Source organism: Citrus clementina, unplaced genomic scaffold (genome assembly GCF_000493195.1).
Source record: "Citrus clementina cultivar Clemenules unplaced genomic scaffold, Citrus_clementina_v1.0 scaffold_9, whole genome shotgun sequence".
In the NCBI taxonomy this organism is placed as follows: Eukaryota; Viridiplantae; Streptophyta; class Magnoliopsida; order Sapindales; family Rutaceae; genus Citrus; species Citrus x clementina.
Genome location: NW_006261964.1, coordinates 586,163 through 601,634, shown reverse-complemented (window position 1 = coordinate 601,634; position 15,472 = coordinate 586,163). Strand labels below are relative to the sequence as shown.

The 15,472-nt window shown below is 35.5% G+C and overlaps 3 protein-coding genes across 3 annotated transcripts; all 3 read right to left on the bottom strand.

Annotated features, from left to right (window-relative positions):
* Positions 1–38: 38 nt before the first annotated feature.
* Positions 39–1,335, bottom strand: LOC18031495 (desiccation-related protein PCC13-62). Its single transcript, XM_006419261.2, has 3 exons — positions 1,041–1,335; positions 709–934; positions 39–555 (listed from the first exon to the last, which is right to left on the bottom strand). Exons 1-3 carry the CDS (start codon positions 1,331–1,333, stop codon positions 178–180), a joined length of 897 nt encoding a protein of 298 aa, XP_006419324.1. The 5' UTR covers positions 1,334–1,335; the 3' UTR covers positions 39–177.
* A 1,491-nt stretch (positions 1,336–2,826) lies between these two features.
* Positions 2,827–4,369, bottom strand: LOC18031407 (desiccation-related protein PCC13-62). Its single transcript, XM_006419260.2, has 3 exons — positions 3,741–4,369; positions 3,427–3,652; positions 2,827–3,335 (listed from the first exon to the last, which is right to left on the bottom strand). Exons 1-3 carry the CDS (start codon positions 4,031–4,033, stop codon positions 2,958–2,960), a joined length of 897 nt encoding a protein of 298 aa, XP_006419323.1. The 5' UTR covers positions 4,034–4,369; the 3' UTR covers positions 2,827–2,957.
* A 641-nt stretch (positions 4,370–5,010) lies between these two features.
* LOC18031344 (protein PIF) lies at positions 5,011–7,361 on the bottom strand. The gene is made up of 5 exons (XM_006419259.2): positions 7,055–7,361; positions 6,709–6,763; positions 6,545–6,601; positions 6,095–6,172; positions 5,011–5,654 (listed from the first exon to the last, which is right to left on the bottom strand). The coding sequence occupies exons 1-5, from the start codon at positions 7,325–7,327 to the stop codon at positions 5,164–5,166; spliced, it is 954 nt and encodes a 317-aa protein (XP_006419322.1). The 5' UTR covers positions 7,328–7,361; the 3' UTR covers positions 5,011–5,163.
* Between the last annotated feature and the right edge of the window lie 8,111 nt (positions 7,362–15,472).

The following is a 15,472-nucleotide window of genomic DNA, read 5'->3' as shown; positions in this document are numbered from 1 at the left end:
AGACCAGACAAATTGGACATATAAAAAATGCACGGAATCTTTATTTGACAGATACAAGTAAACACCTTACATTATCACAAGGAGAGGTACAGGAGCAGAGAAAATAAACAGGTAAATCACTTATTGTTTATCTGTGCAAATTAAGGGAATAAATAGAGACAATGCCAGGCTTGTAAATTAAGCAGTGTGCAAATGAGATCTTGCAATACGACCGTCAGCTCCCTTTGGGTAAAATCCTCCAGGGACATGTTCGTCACCACTTCCGTAAACAATACTTAGAATTTCTTCGGGATTTCTGTCAAACGCAACTGAGTTTTCGTCTCCAGCAAGCACATTGCCTGCTATCTTTCCTTCGGCTCCCTGAAGTTCTGGAACAACAAGGCCTTCATCTTTTATCCCTGTACGTCCAAGAACATTCCTCAGTTGTGACATCTTGTTCGTGAATTCTGCTACTGTTACCCCGTATGGCTTCACCGTTTCATTTGCTTTTTCGTATAGCAATGCTCTTATTACTGCATCTTGCCCTGATTCCACACCCAGTAGTCCTGCAACAAGCTGATCAACAAAAGCAAAGCACGTATCAGCCAAATATATGATAACGCGTGTGATATCCTGTTCAACTGGTAAAATCTCTTGGGTTAGTACAAGAGTTCTGAGGTTCAATCCTCATTTATTATAAAAAAAGAAGAAGAGAGAAATGAGACTTACCCTTTTTGACGTAGCGTCTTGGAGTCTTGGATTGGCACCAACATAGCCGGTGAGTCCAACATAAGGAATGAGATATGATGCAATGAGGTAATTGATGCTATTGGCATATGGATCAAAAGGCGGATTCAAAGGCTTTCCAAATGCATTATCCATCACTTTTGCAAATGTTCCGGCACTCAAATCCAACAGTGGCCTTGGAAATCCCTTCACTGTCTTCTTTATAGCCCTGAACATCAAGGAAAATGCAACTTTATATCGAATCTTGATAGTAATAATGAACCAATCAATTATCAAAATAAAGCACTACCAAAAGCAAAAAAGAAAGTCATTACTTCAAGTGTCCAACTTCTTGCCATGCAAACTGCAAGACAACATCATTGGCGAAAGCATCAAGATTTGCCTTTTTGCCACCAATAGGAGCTGGACCTCCCATTGTTAAATTTGGTGCAACTTTGTCCAAGCCATAGCCCAATGAACCGAACAGAAAGAACTCAGCTTCCAAATACTCTAAATTCAATGGAAACTCTAGAAGATCAATATCAGATTGTGGAAGCTGAGCAGAATATGAGCCTGCAGGAAGCAGTAGAAGGATCGCTGTAGCGAAAACAGAAGTGAAAATAGACATTTGCTGCTCTTCTCTTATAAATTGTAAGTGATGAGTGTTGTGTCTTTATCAAGATGGTGTTTATATAGATGTTGTGGAGGAGTGGACGAGAGAAGGAATGCCCGAAATGGGAAATGGCGCGTGAGCAGATGAGCTGATGAGGATTACTTGGCCAAATATGGACATGCCACGTGGTGGGGCTTTTTGTGATCTCGATAATGACGTCTGGTTTGTGTATATTATGGGAAGTTGAGTCTCCATGATGACCTGGTTGTGATTTCCTTCTTTTATTGCATTTGGTCACTGTGAACGGATATGTTATGTTCCTTGCTGTTGAGACAGCTTGCTAAAAAGTGCTTGACGAAAGTTCTAGGACTAGGAGGGGAATCATAGCAGCTCATCTTGGTGATTAAGCAGTGAAGTCAGCAACCACACGGTGACTTGCTGACTCAGCACTGAAGAATTACAGCATGGAATACCAAAAGAATAAGCATTTAGAGGATACAACATAAGTCACCAATTGCGGATTAAAATGACGGTTGACCTTGCGAAATCAGACAAACTTATGAGTTGATGCTACTTGATTCACCTGTTAAAAATTTTATTAGTTGATACAAGAGATTTCGATTTCGAAACCCTTTCAAATGGGTGTTAAGGGGGTTTAATTTCCAATAATGTTTTAATGGGAAAAAAAAATTCGAAAATACTTGTGTTGAATGAAACACAAGTTCCTTTCTTTTCCTATCATGGTAATCCCATGGTACAGTTACAAATTCTTAAATAAATTTATTTTATATGAACTGATTTTGTATTAACTCATTGAATGAATAAAAATATGAAATAATAAAACAAATTATGTAAACCAATAGATATTTAATCTAACTAATTAAATCACGCCACATCAATTTATATAAAAAATATATATATACAAGAGTTTACAGTTATATTATTACTCCTCCTTAAAGTTGCTATTTTTAAGTTTTTCCCCATTTCAAATTACTTATTCAGCATTAAATATGAGAAATTCTTATATTCAACTTTTGCTTGCAATTGCATCGCAAGATACAAGTTCTATGATCTGTTGCAAGCACAGATGCAGCTGCTTCGGATACTTTCCCAAAATCTCTCAGATTGTAACTGAAATTTCTATTCTGAATTTCTGATGTTATTGTTTTTAATCATTACTCATGAAATATTGTATTTCCATTAAAATAAATAAATAAATAAATGCAAATTTTGATTTTAGTCTACGTATTCTTTATTTATGCTGCGAATTGTGAAATGCAAGTTTGGGGCTTTAAATGGTCCCCCTGATTCCTAAGCTTCGGCAATCAATGTGGTTTTAGAGCCTTGGTACAATAATCAACAAGGCATGAATCAGCCTTTTCCTTTTCGATCTTCCTACGGATTAAAAAAGACGGTCCTTTTTTGCTTTACCATTTCCACAAGTTTAAGATTTTCTTTCAAGTGTTTGTTAGATGAAAGCTTATGTAAGAAATTGCATAGAGTCAGAATGCAAGAAACTACTTGTCCTTATTTGATTGGCACAAGAAAGGTAACAACGCCCTAATTATTCGTCTGGGCCATGGGAGTTCAGACCAGACAAACTCAACTAAATCAGTAGATACAATTCCAGGCTACTATGTTAAGCTTTGTGGAGATGAGATCGAGCAATTTGACCATCACCTCCCTTCGGATAAAATCCGCCGGGAACACGTTCATCGCCAGATCCATATACGATTCTCAGGATTTCTTCAGGAGTTCTGTCATATGCAACTGAGTTTTCATCTCCTGCAAGCACATTGCCTCTGATCTTGCCTTCAGCTCCCAGGGCTTTTGGAACGACAAGGCCTTCATCTTTTATCCCTGCGTGTCCAAGAGTATTCCTTAACTGTGAAATTTTGTTTGTGAATACGGCAACTGGTATCCCATATGGATACACTTTCTCATTTGCCTTCTCGTAAAGCAAAGCTCTGATTACTGCATCTTGCCCTGATTCCACACCCAAAAGACCAGCTACAAGCTAATAAACACAAGCCATAAAAAGCCCAAATTAGGCGAACTTATGATGTAAATCGATTTGTTTTCACCTTACATTGTGAGTGAGGACTTACCCTTTTGGAAACGGCTCCTTGGAGTTTCGGATTTGCACCAACATAGCCAGTGAGTCCAACATAGGGAACGAGGTAAGATGCAATGAGGTAATTGATGCTGTTGGCGTAAGGATCAAAAGGAGGATTCAAAGGCTTCCCGAATGCCTTATCAATCACTTTTGCAAATGATCCTGCACTCAAATCCAGCAATGGCCTTGGAAATCCCTTCACTGTCTTCTTAATAGCCCTGCACGTCAAGAAAATGCAATTTTAAATCAGATTTTCAGACAAATTAAAGAACAAATAAAGCATAATAAAAGCAAAATGAAAGTAACCTCAAGTGTCCAACTTCTTGCCAAGCAAATTGCAAGACAACATCATTAGTGAATGGATCAAGGTTGGCCTTTTTGGCACCAATAGGAGCTGGACCTCCGAGTGTTAAATTTGGTGCAACTCTGTCCAAGCCATAACCCAACGAACCAAATAAAAAGAATTCAGCTTCCAAATACTCTAAATTCAATGGAAACTCTAGAAGATCAACATCAGATCCGGGAACTGATGTGGAAGAATATAATCCTGGAAGCAGTAGCAGAATCAATGAAGCAAAAACACGAGTGAAAACAGCCATTTGGTTTTGTATTTAGCTTACTTTAACAAGTGACGTGTTGTGCCTTTACCAAGGTAGTGTTTATATAGTTGTGGAGGTTGTGAATGAGTGAAGCAGAGGACCGGGAAAGTGCCACGTGGGCAGAAGAGGATGAATTGGTCAAATTTGGAAATGCCACGTGGGTATGAGATGATCTCAACGTCAACGGCGACTGAATCAAGGGGAGAAATTGTTGGGCAGGTTCTGGTTCATGTCCATTAATGGAAGTTGTCTTTGCATGCGGACGTGTTTACTGTTAGATCATGTAATTATTGGAAAAGCAATGTAAATACGAAGATTTGTATCCATTTATTTAGATTTACGGATGAATGTGTAATGGCATATAAAATTTTATCCAAAATTATATAATACGTATCGTTTAAAAATTTTATCCTTAAGGAATGTATTACACCAGATTGATGTGACCAAAGAATAATTTAAAAAAATTACCAAAAAAGAATTAAAAAAATCAAATGAATTTAGACGCAACACATAGAGGCCCGAATTTTAGCAAAATTCAAAGTTTCTGTTCTGCCTTGCCATTGAGATCATTTTTTCAGTTACTCGTTTTCCTCACCAGAATGCTAAATTTACTCCTTTCACCAAAAGAGAATGCCTTCTAAATCTTGATACGCCTAATTTATGAATTTACTTGGTGTTCGCTAGCCGTTTTGTCTTTCTAATCACATTGCTGGTTTTAAGGACCATCAAATTGACACTTGATTACAAAGACCATTAAATAAAAGTTATGACTATGTTGGAACTTATCTAAGGTGAAGTACGAATCACAGCCACACACATAAAGTGATAAATAGTAAAAAACTTATTATAACTTTAATCGTGTTATTATGATGGAGTACTCTACCTCAGAGCTGTTCCAACATAACCGAACCCATAACTTAAATAAAATATAAAAAGTTTTAAAATAAAATTAAAGAGAGAGAGAGAGAGAGGTTATCTGCATAATTTAAATGGCTATATCAAAATAATATCCTCTTCTGTAATTGTCATACAAACTTGAGCATGGCCTGCCTTGTATCTCCCTCAAGCCAAAAACAAAGAGTAACGCTACACTTACAAAGCTACATTAGAAGACAGCGCTGAGCTTTTGACTACCTACTTACTTTCTCAGCTCTAAGGTTGCTTCTTCCTATGGTGCTTATATTGGCTGATCTGTCATTGCTGTCTTCTCCTTCGTTATCATCTACATTAACTACACTGAAGCCATGTTCAAAGTCATCGTCGTCATTGTCATCCATCTCATCACCCTCACCATCATCATATTCGTCATCATATTCTTCATCATCATAATCTATATCATCCTCCTCTTCATCGTAACCATGCATTTCCGCACGCAAAGTGTGAAACTCGGGAGGAGGAGGGCAATCTTCCGTGATTGCCTTGTCTCTCTTTATCACAAGATGTCGAATGACTTTTTCATCTTTGTCTAACATGGTCTTGAAATCATTGATCCATTTGGCTTCCAACTCAAAGTTCATCAATATGTAGTGGGCTTTCTTGGCTTTCTGTATCTTGTATGCTAGTCTACGCAGACCCCAATCATTCAGTCTCCACAACCTGCCTTTCTTCTCCCTCAAAAAGTCTGCAGCACGTATTTAACAGTTATGAGGAACTTATGGCAGATATGTCAAGAAATTTCAAAAAAGAATTAGTATAACAATAAGACGGCCCTCATTTTAAGCAATGTCGATGAAACATGTAACAACATTATTTAGCTGCTAGCACTTGTCCAAGCCAGCAGCAGCATTATGAATGTGGTTAACAACAGATTACCAAAAGTCAACAAACTCTGAAAATTTCAACAGAGAAAAAGAAGATATTGGCTCTTCTGCAAAACAAGTCTCAAAATATTACTATCCAAGTCAGACCTCATTTTAATAGAAGATCAGCAAGCAAGATGCAAAAAACCAAAAAGTGATCAATATAGAACCACCAGCAATCCAATTTTCACCAAAGATCTTTCATAAAATTTGCTGAAGCAAAAATGTGGAAAGAATAGAAAGACAGGAGGCAGAAAATCACCTTGAACTTTCTCATTAACACTTCCAACATCCTCTTCATACTTCTCATGAATTAAATAAACCACTTCATAATGGCGCCCTGTAAATAGATGAAACAATAAGCTTAATTAAATAAATTCAGGAGGTAATTAAAAAGCATTCTCCCAGCTCATGTGCTCTGAAAAAAATGATGAGACAACACTTCTTCGACCAAATGAAGTTAAACAAACAAAATAGCATCTCAACGAATTAAAAAGATTCAACAATAAGAACCTCATTAATCAAAGTTACTGAGAAATGGTGATAACACATGGGTTCCACCATAACCATTTCTCTAAAGTTAAGCAAACTCTCACAAACTTTCAAGACTATGCTGCACACATATTCTTTTATGTTTAACCGGTAATCTTCTTTGGTGACTTATAAGTAACCCAAAAATCGGAGAAGACCAAAGAAAGAAAAGGGCACTTACTTCGTTCCACATTCAATTCACTTTCCAACTCAATGTTTAGAGATTCATATAGCTTCTCTGCAAATTGCCAAAACATAATAATAATTAAAAACAACAAGCTCTGCACAGATTCAAAATATTCCACTTCCAAAAATTAAAAAAACAATACTACAATAATAACATACCTTCTTCATCATCAGCAAATTCAGGAAGAGCTCTACCATCTTCCTGAACTTTCTTCTGCAAATAAAATTAACCCCAATCCACATCTCAAAATCAACCACAAAGTGCTAGTAACTGACATAAAAATCGAAACTTTTATCCACAAAATCATATACCTTGTAACACACAATGAAAAATAAATTCCCCATAACAAGATACACAACCCCAGAACTCATTTTACAAACAAGAACTGACAAATTCCATAAAAATCAAAACTTTATTAAAAAAATCATAGATATAACAATAGACAATGAAACCCATTAAAATAATTGAAACTAGGAAAGCAAAGGCCACAAATAAACTTAAAACCTCTTTAAGGAGAACAGCTTCTGGGAAAAAGAGATTGTCTTCATCAGCTTTTGAGAAGAAGCTATGAGAATCTTCTTTGTTGTTGTCATTGTTGTTCTTCTTCTTGTTGCTCCTTTTAGCTCCCACTATCACTGAATTTCTTGCAAATGCTAAGCATGAGTTTTGGTTATAAGTTATCAATTTTGGGAATTTAGGCACTAGATAAGTTGCTGAGGTGCTGTGCAGAAGTGACTCCATTTTTCGTTCACAGAGCCAAAAGAGAAAGTTGTGCATACGAAAACGATGTCTTCATCTGAGGAGAAAGAGGGGCTTTTTGGGTATTTTGGATGCAAGTAAGTTCGAGGATGTTTTGGTAATTCAATCAAATCAATATGTCGTTTTGCATAGAAATATTGAATTTTTACGACAAATCGTTTCGGCATAAAGGCTGAATACGGTATATCGTTCTAATAGGAAATGTAAGTGTAACGATAAGTGGTGATGAATTTTAATTTACGTGGGTCTCATGTCTCAAGATGATTTCATACTGACAATTTTGATTTAAGTTTTGTCTTACAAATCAAATCAAATGCATATGTAAGTTTCTCGATCTCAGTCACAAAACCTGAGAAATGGGATGCATAAATTAAAAAGCGCAAAGGAAAAAGTTGTGATTATTGTAATAGTGTGAATTACAATTAAATTATTAATATTTTTATAATTTTTAAATAAACAAGTAGTTTCTATAATGAATCAATCAATTATATCACTTTTTTTTCTTTTTTTTTTTTACTTAGGTCAATTGATCATCTCCGACTCAATGCTATGAGTCGTTAGTATAATTACGAATTATTAGTGAGTATTATTTCAGTCACTTTTAATTAATTTATTTTATGGAGTTGTCGAGGGGGAGTTTCATCTGCACAAGATGACAGAAATGACTATCGTGAATTTATGGATAAAATAAATTATTAGTGACTAATTTTGTCTGTCAAATAGTTCATAATTGAATCTGTAGGGTAACTTAATCACGAGGACTAAAGATGATAATGGTACCTGCTAATATATCCAAACCCATGTGGGTAATTTAAGTTTTATGTAGTGAGTTGGTTTTCTTAAAAAAATTAAAACTCAGGTTGCAGATGAGTTTAGTAATTTAAGTTTTATGCAGGTGCAGGTTTAATATTGACAAATCTACTGCGAGCTGTGCCTATTGTCATCTCTAATCAGGACCAATAGTAACACCACATAAGTTAAGAATAGTGTATTTAAAATTACTGTGACTTATCAATAAATATTAAACATATACTTATTACTGTAGTCTAATGGTTATTATCCGTACTTTACTGTAGAATATCTCCAGCATAATCATTGCTAAATCTTAATACTCATCACTTACAATTGAATAAATAAATTGATAAATTGAGCATCTCCTAATTAAATTAGAGTCTAAAAGGTCATGGTCAGGTCTGATATGAGACACTAGTAGGATTATTGAGGTCATGAATAATAGCAAAAAGCAGAGTTTTGAGGTTTGTGCATAACATATGTTTCACCCTTATATTGGTAGCAAAGTTTTCCTAAAACATGATTCATATTCATGCCATTACTCTTGTTGTATACATGAATTATTGAATTGTTCTACAGTATAAACAAACAAGCATGAATGATTTTAATATGTGAATTTTAGATCAAATAATCATAACTTTTGAAATTTTCTAAATCAGCTTAAACCTTATTTAGTATTGAAGTGTTTTGCCTTTTATAACTACTTTGAAAAAAAGTTATAATTATGATCAATTTAATTTCCAAACCACATAAATATTTACTATATATTTTAATGTTGTGACCTAAAAATTACAATTGCTCAATCACACAATACCAAACAAGGCCCTAGTTTAGCTTTGAAAAGAAATCCAAACATTTTTTTTTTCACTGAATATGATTGACTAAATACTTGGAATAATTTTGCTTAAATGAGATTGAAGATATTGGAGAGATAATTACACAAGGGGATTTTTGTTTTAAATTAGCTTGTAACATGGAACTAATAGCGAAGCTAAAATATATCTTATATTTGGTTTTAACTTTTAAATATTCATTTTGATTTTATAGTTGAACGAATATGGATACTACTTGGACAATAAATAAGAGAATATCACATTCCCATTGGAAGGAGGAAAGGCATAGAGGAATCTCCAAGGGGAATTTAGCGTACTCCGGATACATCAGAGAATAAAAGGAGTATAGGAAAACACTCAAATATATATATATATATATATCTCCGGCATGTGAGGAGCTATTATCGCTGCAAAGAGTGATTGATTTCTTGGCTAGAAATGAGAATCAATTAAGAAATATCTGGCTAAAAATGAGGAGAAAGTAGGCTGCCGCGCCAGTAAAAAAATCAAAAGTAGCTCATCAAAATAGTTGAGATCATTTGTCCTGACTGACACGATTGCAATTTAAAGGGTAACTTCTGTAAAGACATGTAGAATCACTCAACAGTGTCCAACACATGTACGTGTGTATAAATCATAAAAATGACATCCAACTCCTCCAAGCATAATCTAAAAGACCCAAACAATCATATGAGTAAAAGTATAGAAATATCCTTGCCACAGTGACAAAGAACGCCAATAAAAATATGCCACGTGGAATGGCAGCTAAAAATTTAGGACACTCTATATAATAACGTTCAGGTTCTATTGTTCTCATTTATAAGAAAAACACACACTATAAGGGTTGAGGGTCTCTTCAATCTCTAACTACATTATTAAAAACTTACAAGCTCTTAACACTGAAAATGATCTCAAAACTAACTTGAGTATTGAAGTGTGGTCGCTATCAATTGTCGGCTCCACCTCTAATGTCTTTTCTCCATTTTCCAGGTTAAGCAAAGTCTCAGAGTCACTACAACCTAGATCTAAGTCGCTCACCATTTCACCGTTATGAGCGAGCCGAGATCACTAATACACTAGAGAAACTTTTTCCTCTATTCAAAGCGTGTTGTCTAACACTTGATTTACTACACTTCACTTAAGTAAAACTAAGATCAACCGCTAAACATGCAATGATTTATTAATCCAAATTTGATACTTTGACAGTTTTAGAAGATAAGTGAGTTTAATTGCGAATCTCTTTATTGTCAAAAATTAATTCAAGGAAGGTTAAAATCGTAAGTATAAAAGTAAAGGGGTTTTATTAGAGTTTAAAAGGATGCATATATAGTAGTGTATCAATTAAAAAAAAAACAAAAAAAACTGCTATCTGCATCCCAAAAATAAACTGCGAGGATTTCGTCGAAGCCCACATTCAAGGCCCAAATGTTGAAAGGTATAACGTTTTTTAAAAATAGTGACTTGTCAGCAATTAACAAATAAATAAAGTACTTGGAAAGTGGGAATTTCCGTCATTAAATTAGAGATCGAAGAGACAAAATTAGGGATTCCTGAGGTGAGATTGAAGTACTTGCACTGGTGCCGACCTTTTGCTCTTATTTCTTTTCGTACTTCAGGTAGAATGTTGAGTTTAATCAGTTTATTGCGGCTGATTAATTAATCTAGAGTTCGGCTATTTAGACTAAGAGAAGATAAAAGGAAGACAGAAACAGCAGCATATGCTGTCGTTTCTTGTCCTCTTTCTCTTCAGTTTCCTACATGTGTAAATTCAGTCATGGGCCCACAATTAATTTAAAAAAATAAATTTAATATAACACGTGAGCCAATATCTGCATTTAACAATCAATTTTTTGTTCTCTCTCTCTGCATCTCTCGTATCTCTTTTAGTTGTGCATTTAACGTGAGCTAATATTTATATGTTGTTAGAAGTAGGAAAACTGGTATTTATCTGTAGAAATAAACCAAAACACCCAAGCATTCGAGAGGCTTGGTATCTCTCCCAAAATGAGCAAGCTCACTACAAAATAATTCTCTCCCTTCCCTCCCCAAAAACCAGCTCCTCTACATATAACCTCCTCACTTCTACGCCCAAATAGAATAACAGAAAACTCTAACAAATTATCAAAACCGAATACCATCAACTTATTACTAACAGAAATGCATAACAAACTCTTCTCTCTATACTACTTGATAACACGTCAGCCACGATTGGTATTTCCGGAATTACCCTTGCGCCTTGCATATGTGAAACGCACTTGTGGCCTAACACATGGTAGTTACGTACAGACGGCGGCGGCGGCATGCAGATTGGTCAGCTCTTCCTGAAGGTATCCTGCAAGTAATTTCAGAGAAACTAGCTGTGGCTGACTCTTTATCTTTCAGTAAAGTTTGCAAGTCATGGAGAGATTTTTCATTAGAGTCATTGCATTATAAGCCATCGTCACAGGGACTTCCATGGCTTTGTATGTCAGGCCAAGCTTCAACTAAAATCAGAACATGCTCTAGTATATTCGAAAACAAGATACGTTTCCTCGATATCATTAAGGCTTTTGGAGGATGCTTATGGGGATCTTTTGATGATTGGTTGATAATTGTGAGGCCTGTTTATGGACAATTTTGGACGATCCGGCAGAATATCCCTCTAAGGGAAATCCGAATCTCTTTGCTAAATCCTTTTTCAGGAGCTGATTATCTTCTCCCTGCTGTAAAAAATTGCTATCATAAGTTGGCATTGTCCGGGAATCCTCACGAGGAAAGCTGTGTGTATATCCTCCTAGATTTGGAATCAGCTAAGTTTGCCTTGTGGACCAGACAGATCCAAAATTGGTGTGAATGTGAAATAGAAGGAGAAGATGATGATAATCCCTTTTTGGATGTGATCTCGGTCAATAGTTGTTTCTATCTTTTGACCAAGGCCTATGACATCCATGTTGTTGATATTAAAACTGCTTGCTCAATAGTTAAGAAGAAGAGTCGAAGTTCTTCTACTGCTTCTGCTTCGGTCAAAGCTCAGACTTACAAAGTAAGAATCAATGAGAATGCACAAGAAGAGAGTGTGCTTGTGCTGCGGTACTTGGTGAAATTAAATGGTGAAATTCTGCTTGTTTGTAGATTTCTGAACAGAAAGCGTGATATCAAAGACTTCGAGATATATAAGCTGGATTTGTGCAGGAGTAAATGGGTGCTGTTACATAGCTTGGGGGATGATCAGGTTTTATTTCTTGGTAGAATTCTTCAAGATTTTTTTCTGTAAAGGACCTGGGTGTGGGCAGAGGCAATTGCCTATATTTCACTAATGAATATGAGCTTCCATGGAGTAATGAGTGGGATATTTAAAGAGTTTCAGCATCATAAAGGGTCTGAGATTGAAGATTGGGGTATTTTCAGATTGGGTAACGAGAATCCGGAGAATTTTCATGGCTATGCCGAACGGGGTAACTGGCCACCTATTTGGTTAACTGCGCCTATGTGGTGGTATCATTCATTGTGGAATAGTGACCAAGGGGGTATCATTCCCCGCGGAATAGGCCTGAAGTCCTGAATCAGCTTATTTTTATTTTCCTTGGAATGTGTTAACCTAGCTTGTGCTGCCGTTGGGTCTTTGGAATTTCTTATTTTTGCTTTGCTCGTGCTATTTACGAAGATATATTTATATATTATCATGCCTAGCTGATGACTGATCGTTTTCGATATTGTTTTCAATTTTCTTGGCCTGGTTTGACGTACAGATTCATAATAGGCCTTGTTTGAACCCTAAAAATTTTCAAACCGCAAGTCTGTGCCGTCATGAGAATGCTTCTGTACGTGTAAAATAATTTTTGTTGTCTATATTCTATATTTAATGATAATCTCTAACCACATGACTAGGTTAAAAGAAATATGGCTGGTGGCTGTGTGTGATGGTCGATGATGCAGCGACTGTTGAGTGGAGAAGGTTAAATTTTTTACGGTATCTCAACAAAAAAAATCACACCTTTACGAGCGAAAATATTCCTGCAAATATAATAGTTTTGGCCGCAAATGCTTCTTTTGTAACCAAAAATTTATATGTTTGCAATAAGCCATCGACCATCTCAAAAGTATCAAAATCAACCCAACATCAAATTGTTTCCCAGAATCATCAACCAGAATTGTTGCCCCCCCTATAAATTTTTCACAGCCGGAATGAGAGACACCAAAAGGTTTTTTTTTTCCCCCCTCTATGCATTTATCATCTGTATGTATAAAAATAATAATAATAGATAAAGTAAAATAAAACAAGTAAACTGTCAATTTCCTATTTTCCTAGTATATTGGAAAAAAAAATATTCCCATAAATATATAAAATCAATTCCTAATGGATGTAAGACCTATTCACATCAGAGCATAGCCCAACATTTACATTGCTATGCTGAATTTAAGATGCTAATAACCAGAAAATTATGTTTATATATATATATATATGTGTTGTGTGTGTGTGTGTGACAGACCATAATCAATTTCCAAATATGCCCATAATTCTTACAAGTAATGCAGCATCCTAAATATGTCACGACTACATGGACCAATTAGCTTCAATTCCATTGCAGAAGAGGCACATGAATCAGCCACACCACCTCCACTATAAATAGCTTAGCCCATGGTTCTTTTCATGGGATACCTTTAATCGGCTACTTGATCAAAAAATTTATAAAGTGAATTGTCAAAATATTTCAACAAACCGTAAACTCAATAATGGGAAAATATTTCAAAACAGGTTTCCCATTCAAATGATTCCAAGATGAAAGTCATTTTACAAACAAATACTGAACTTTTTTGGGCTTAAAATTTCATGCCCTCTTCCGTAATGATCATCGCCCAATTAATTGAATTGGGTTCGGTACTGGTACCCCTGAGAACAATTTAAAAAAAAAAAAGTTTTCAATGGCAAGTAATAGTGCCTAGGTGGCTTTTACTTCAAGTTACCAGAAAGATACGGTCACCCTCTCAATCGATCTCTTGCTGATTCTCCATAACTATTAATAGAGCAGTCAGGGCGTCATCCACTCGTGTCTGTAGCGTAATCCCATTTATGATTGCAAGCACATCATCTTTGACCTGCATTACGACTTTTAAGTTCAAATGCCTTGCGATTCACCTTCGTCATCCGCAATGGACAACTAATAAGGGCCCTAGTCGCCCGAATAGATCCTTCAATGACGTCTTGGGGTAAGTTCCAATTTGTTAATTCTACTGCACTCACCAGAAACACCATATCCGCATTTTGAGTTTGTTCCTGCTCTTCGTCCGCCGCCTGAATTAGTAGCTCCCTGATGGCGTCTCTTCGTCCCATCACATTGTTTACAAGTTGTAAACCGTCGAACTTACTAACATATCGATTTTTCTATGCCGTTCAGCGTAACAGTTACAGCATCCCAATTAGCCGCCATTTTCCCATTAAAAAAACAAAAAAAAAAACGATTAAAAGAGCATTTTATTAGTCATAAACAATGTTTAATCTTGAAAGGCTCAAGAAGCATAAAAAAATTTCAACAAACATATAAAATTAACCAAGAAAACCAACCAAATCTCGTATCACAGTCATTCGATTACAAGAAAATAAGCAAAAGAACGTAAAATCACATTCGCATGTAAATGTAATTGTCAAAAAGATCGTAGTAGTACGTGGAGAAGAGAGCATTGTTTATGAATTCAATCTGTATTTGTTTGTGTAGCTTTAAACTTTTTCCTCTATTTAAAGCTACATAAGGGGGGCTCGTTACTCATTTCACGCCCAAGAAAGGCCAATCAATGGTATTCTTTAAAAAAAATAAAGATGTGCGTGTTTATGTAACACTTGATTTACAACACTTCAATTAAGTAAAACTAAGCTCAACCGCTAAACGTGCAATGATTTATTAATCCGAATTTGATACTTTGGCAGTTTAAGGTTTAGACTAACTCAATGCCCAAAAATTTTATGATACCGTAATTTTCTTAGTTGTTGTATGTTGTGAAATTAGATCAAACGTTCATAATAATTATAATATAACAAAAAATATTTAATTAAATTATATTTAACCAGTTACTACAAGCTGGTTAATTTTTTTTTAAAGTAAAATTTAACTAGTTAAAAATAAAAAAGTTATTATCTTTTTTAAAAAAGTAATTGTAATTGATTTTCTCGTGAATCAATCATTCACCCAAATTTAGGGATTAGAAGAATTTTCTAAGCAATTTAGTTCCAAAGCATGAAGTTACCATTCCGAGATGTGAGGGTGTTGCTTGAATTTGCTAAGCAATTTAATTCTGGATGTCATGGTTTAACCTAAACCTGTTAAGATATTGTCCACTTCAACCCCCCTAAAATGCATATTGCTAGTTAGACTGCAGATTATCCCTTATAAACTCAGTATCTCTACCCCTCCTGAGGATCACCCTTATAAACTCAGTATCTGTACCCCCCCTGAGGATTCAGTTGCCTTAGTATCCTCACTATGATTTACCCCACCATCGTTCAAGAGGACACACTGAGTCGTTTTGATACCACATGCCATGACTCAAACTCAGACCTAACAAG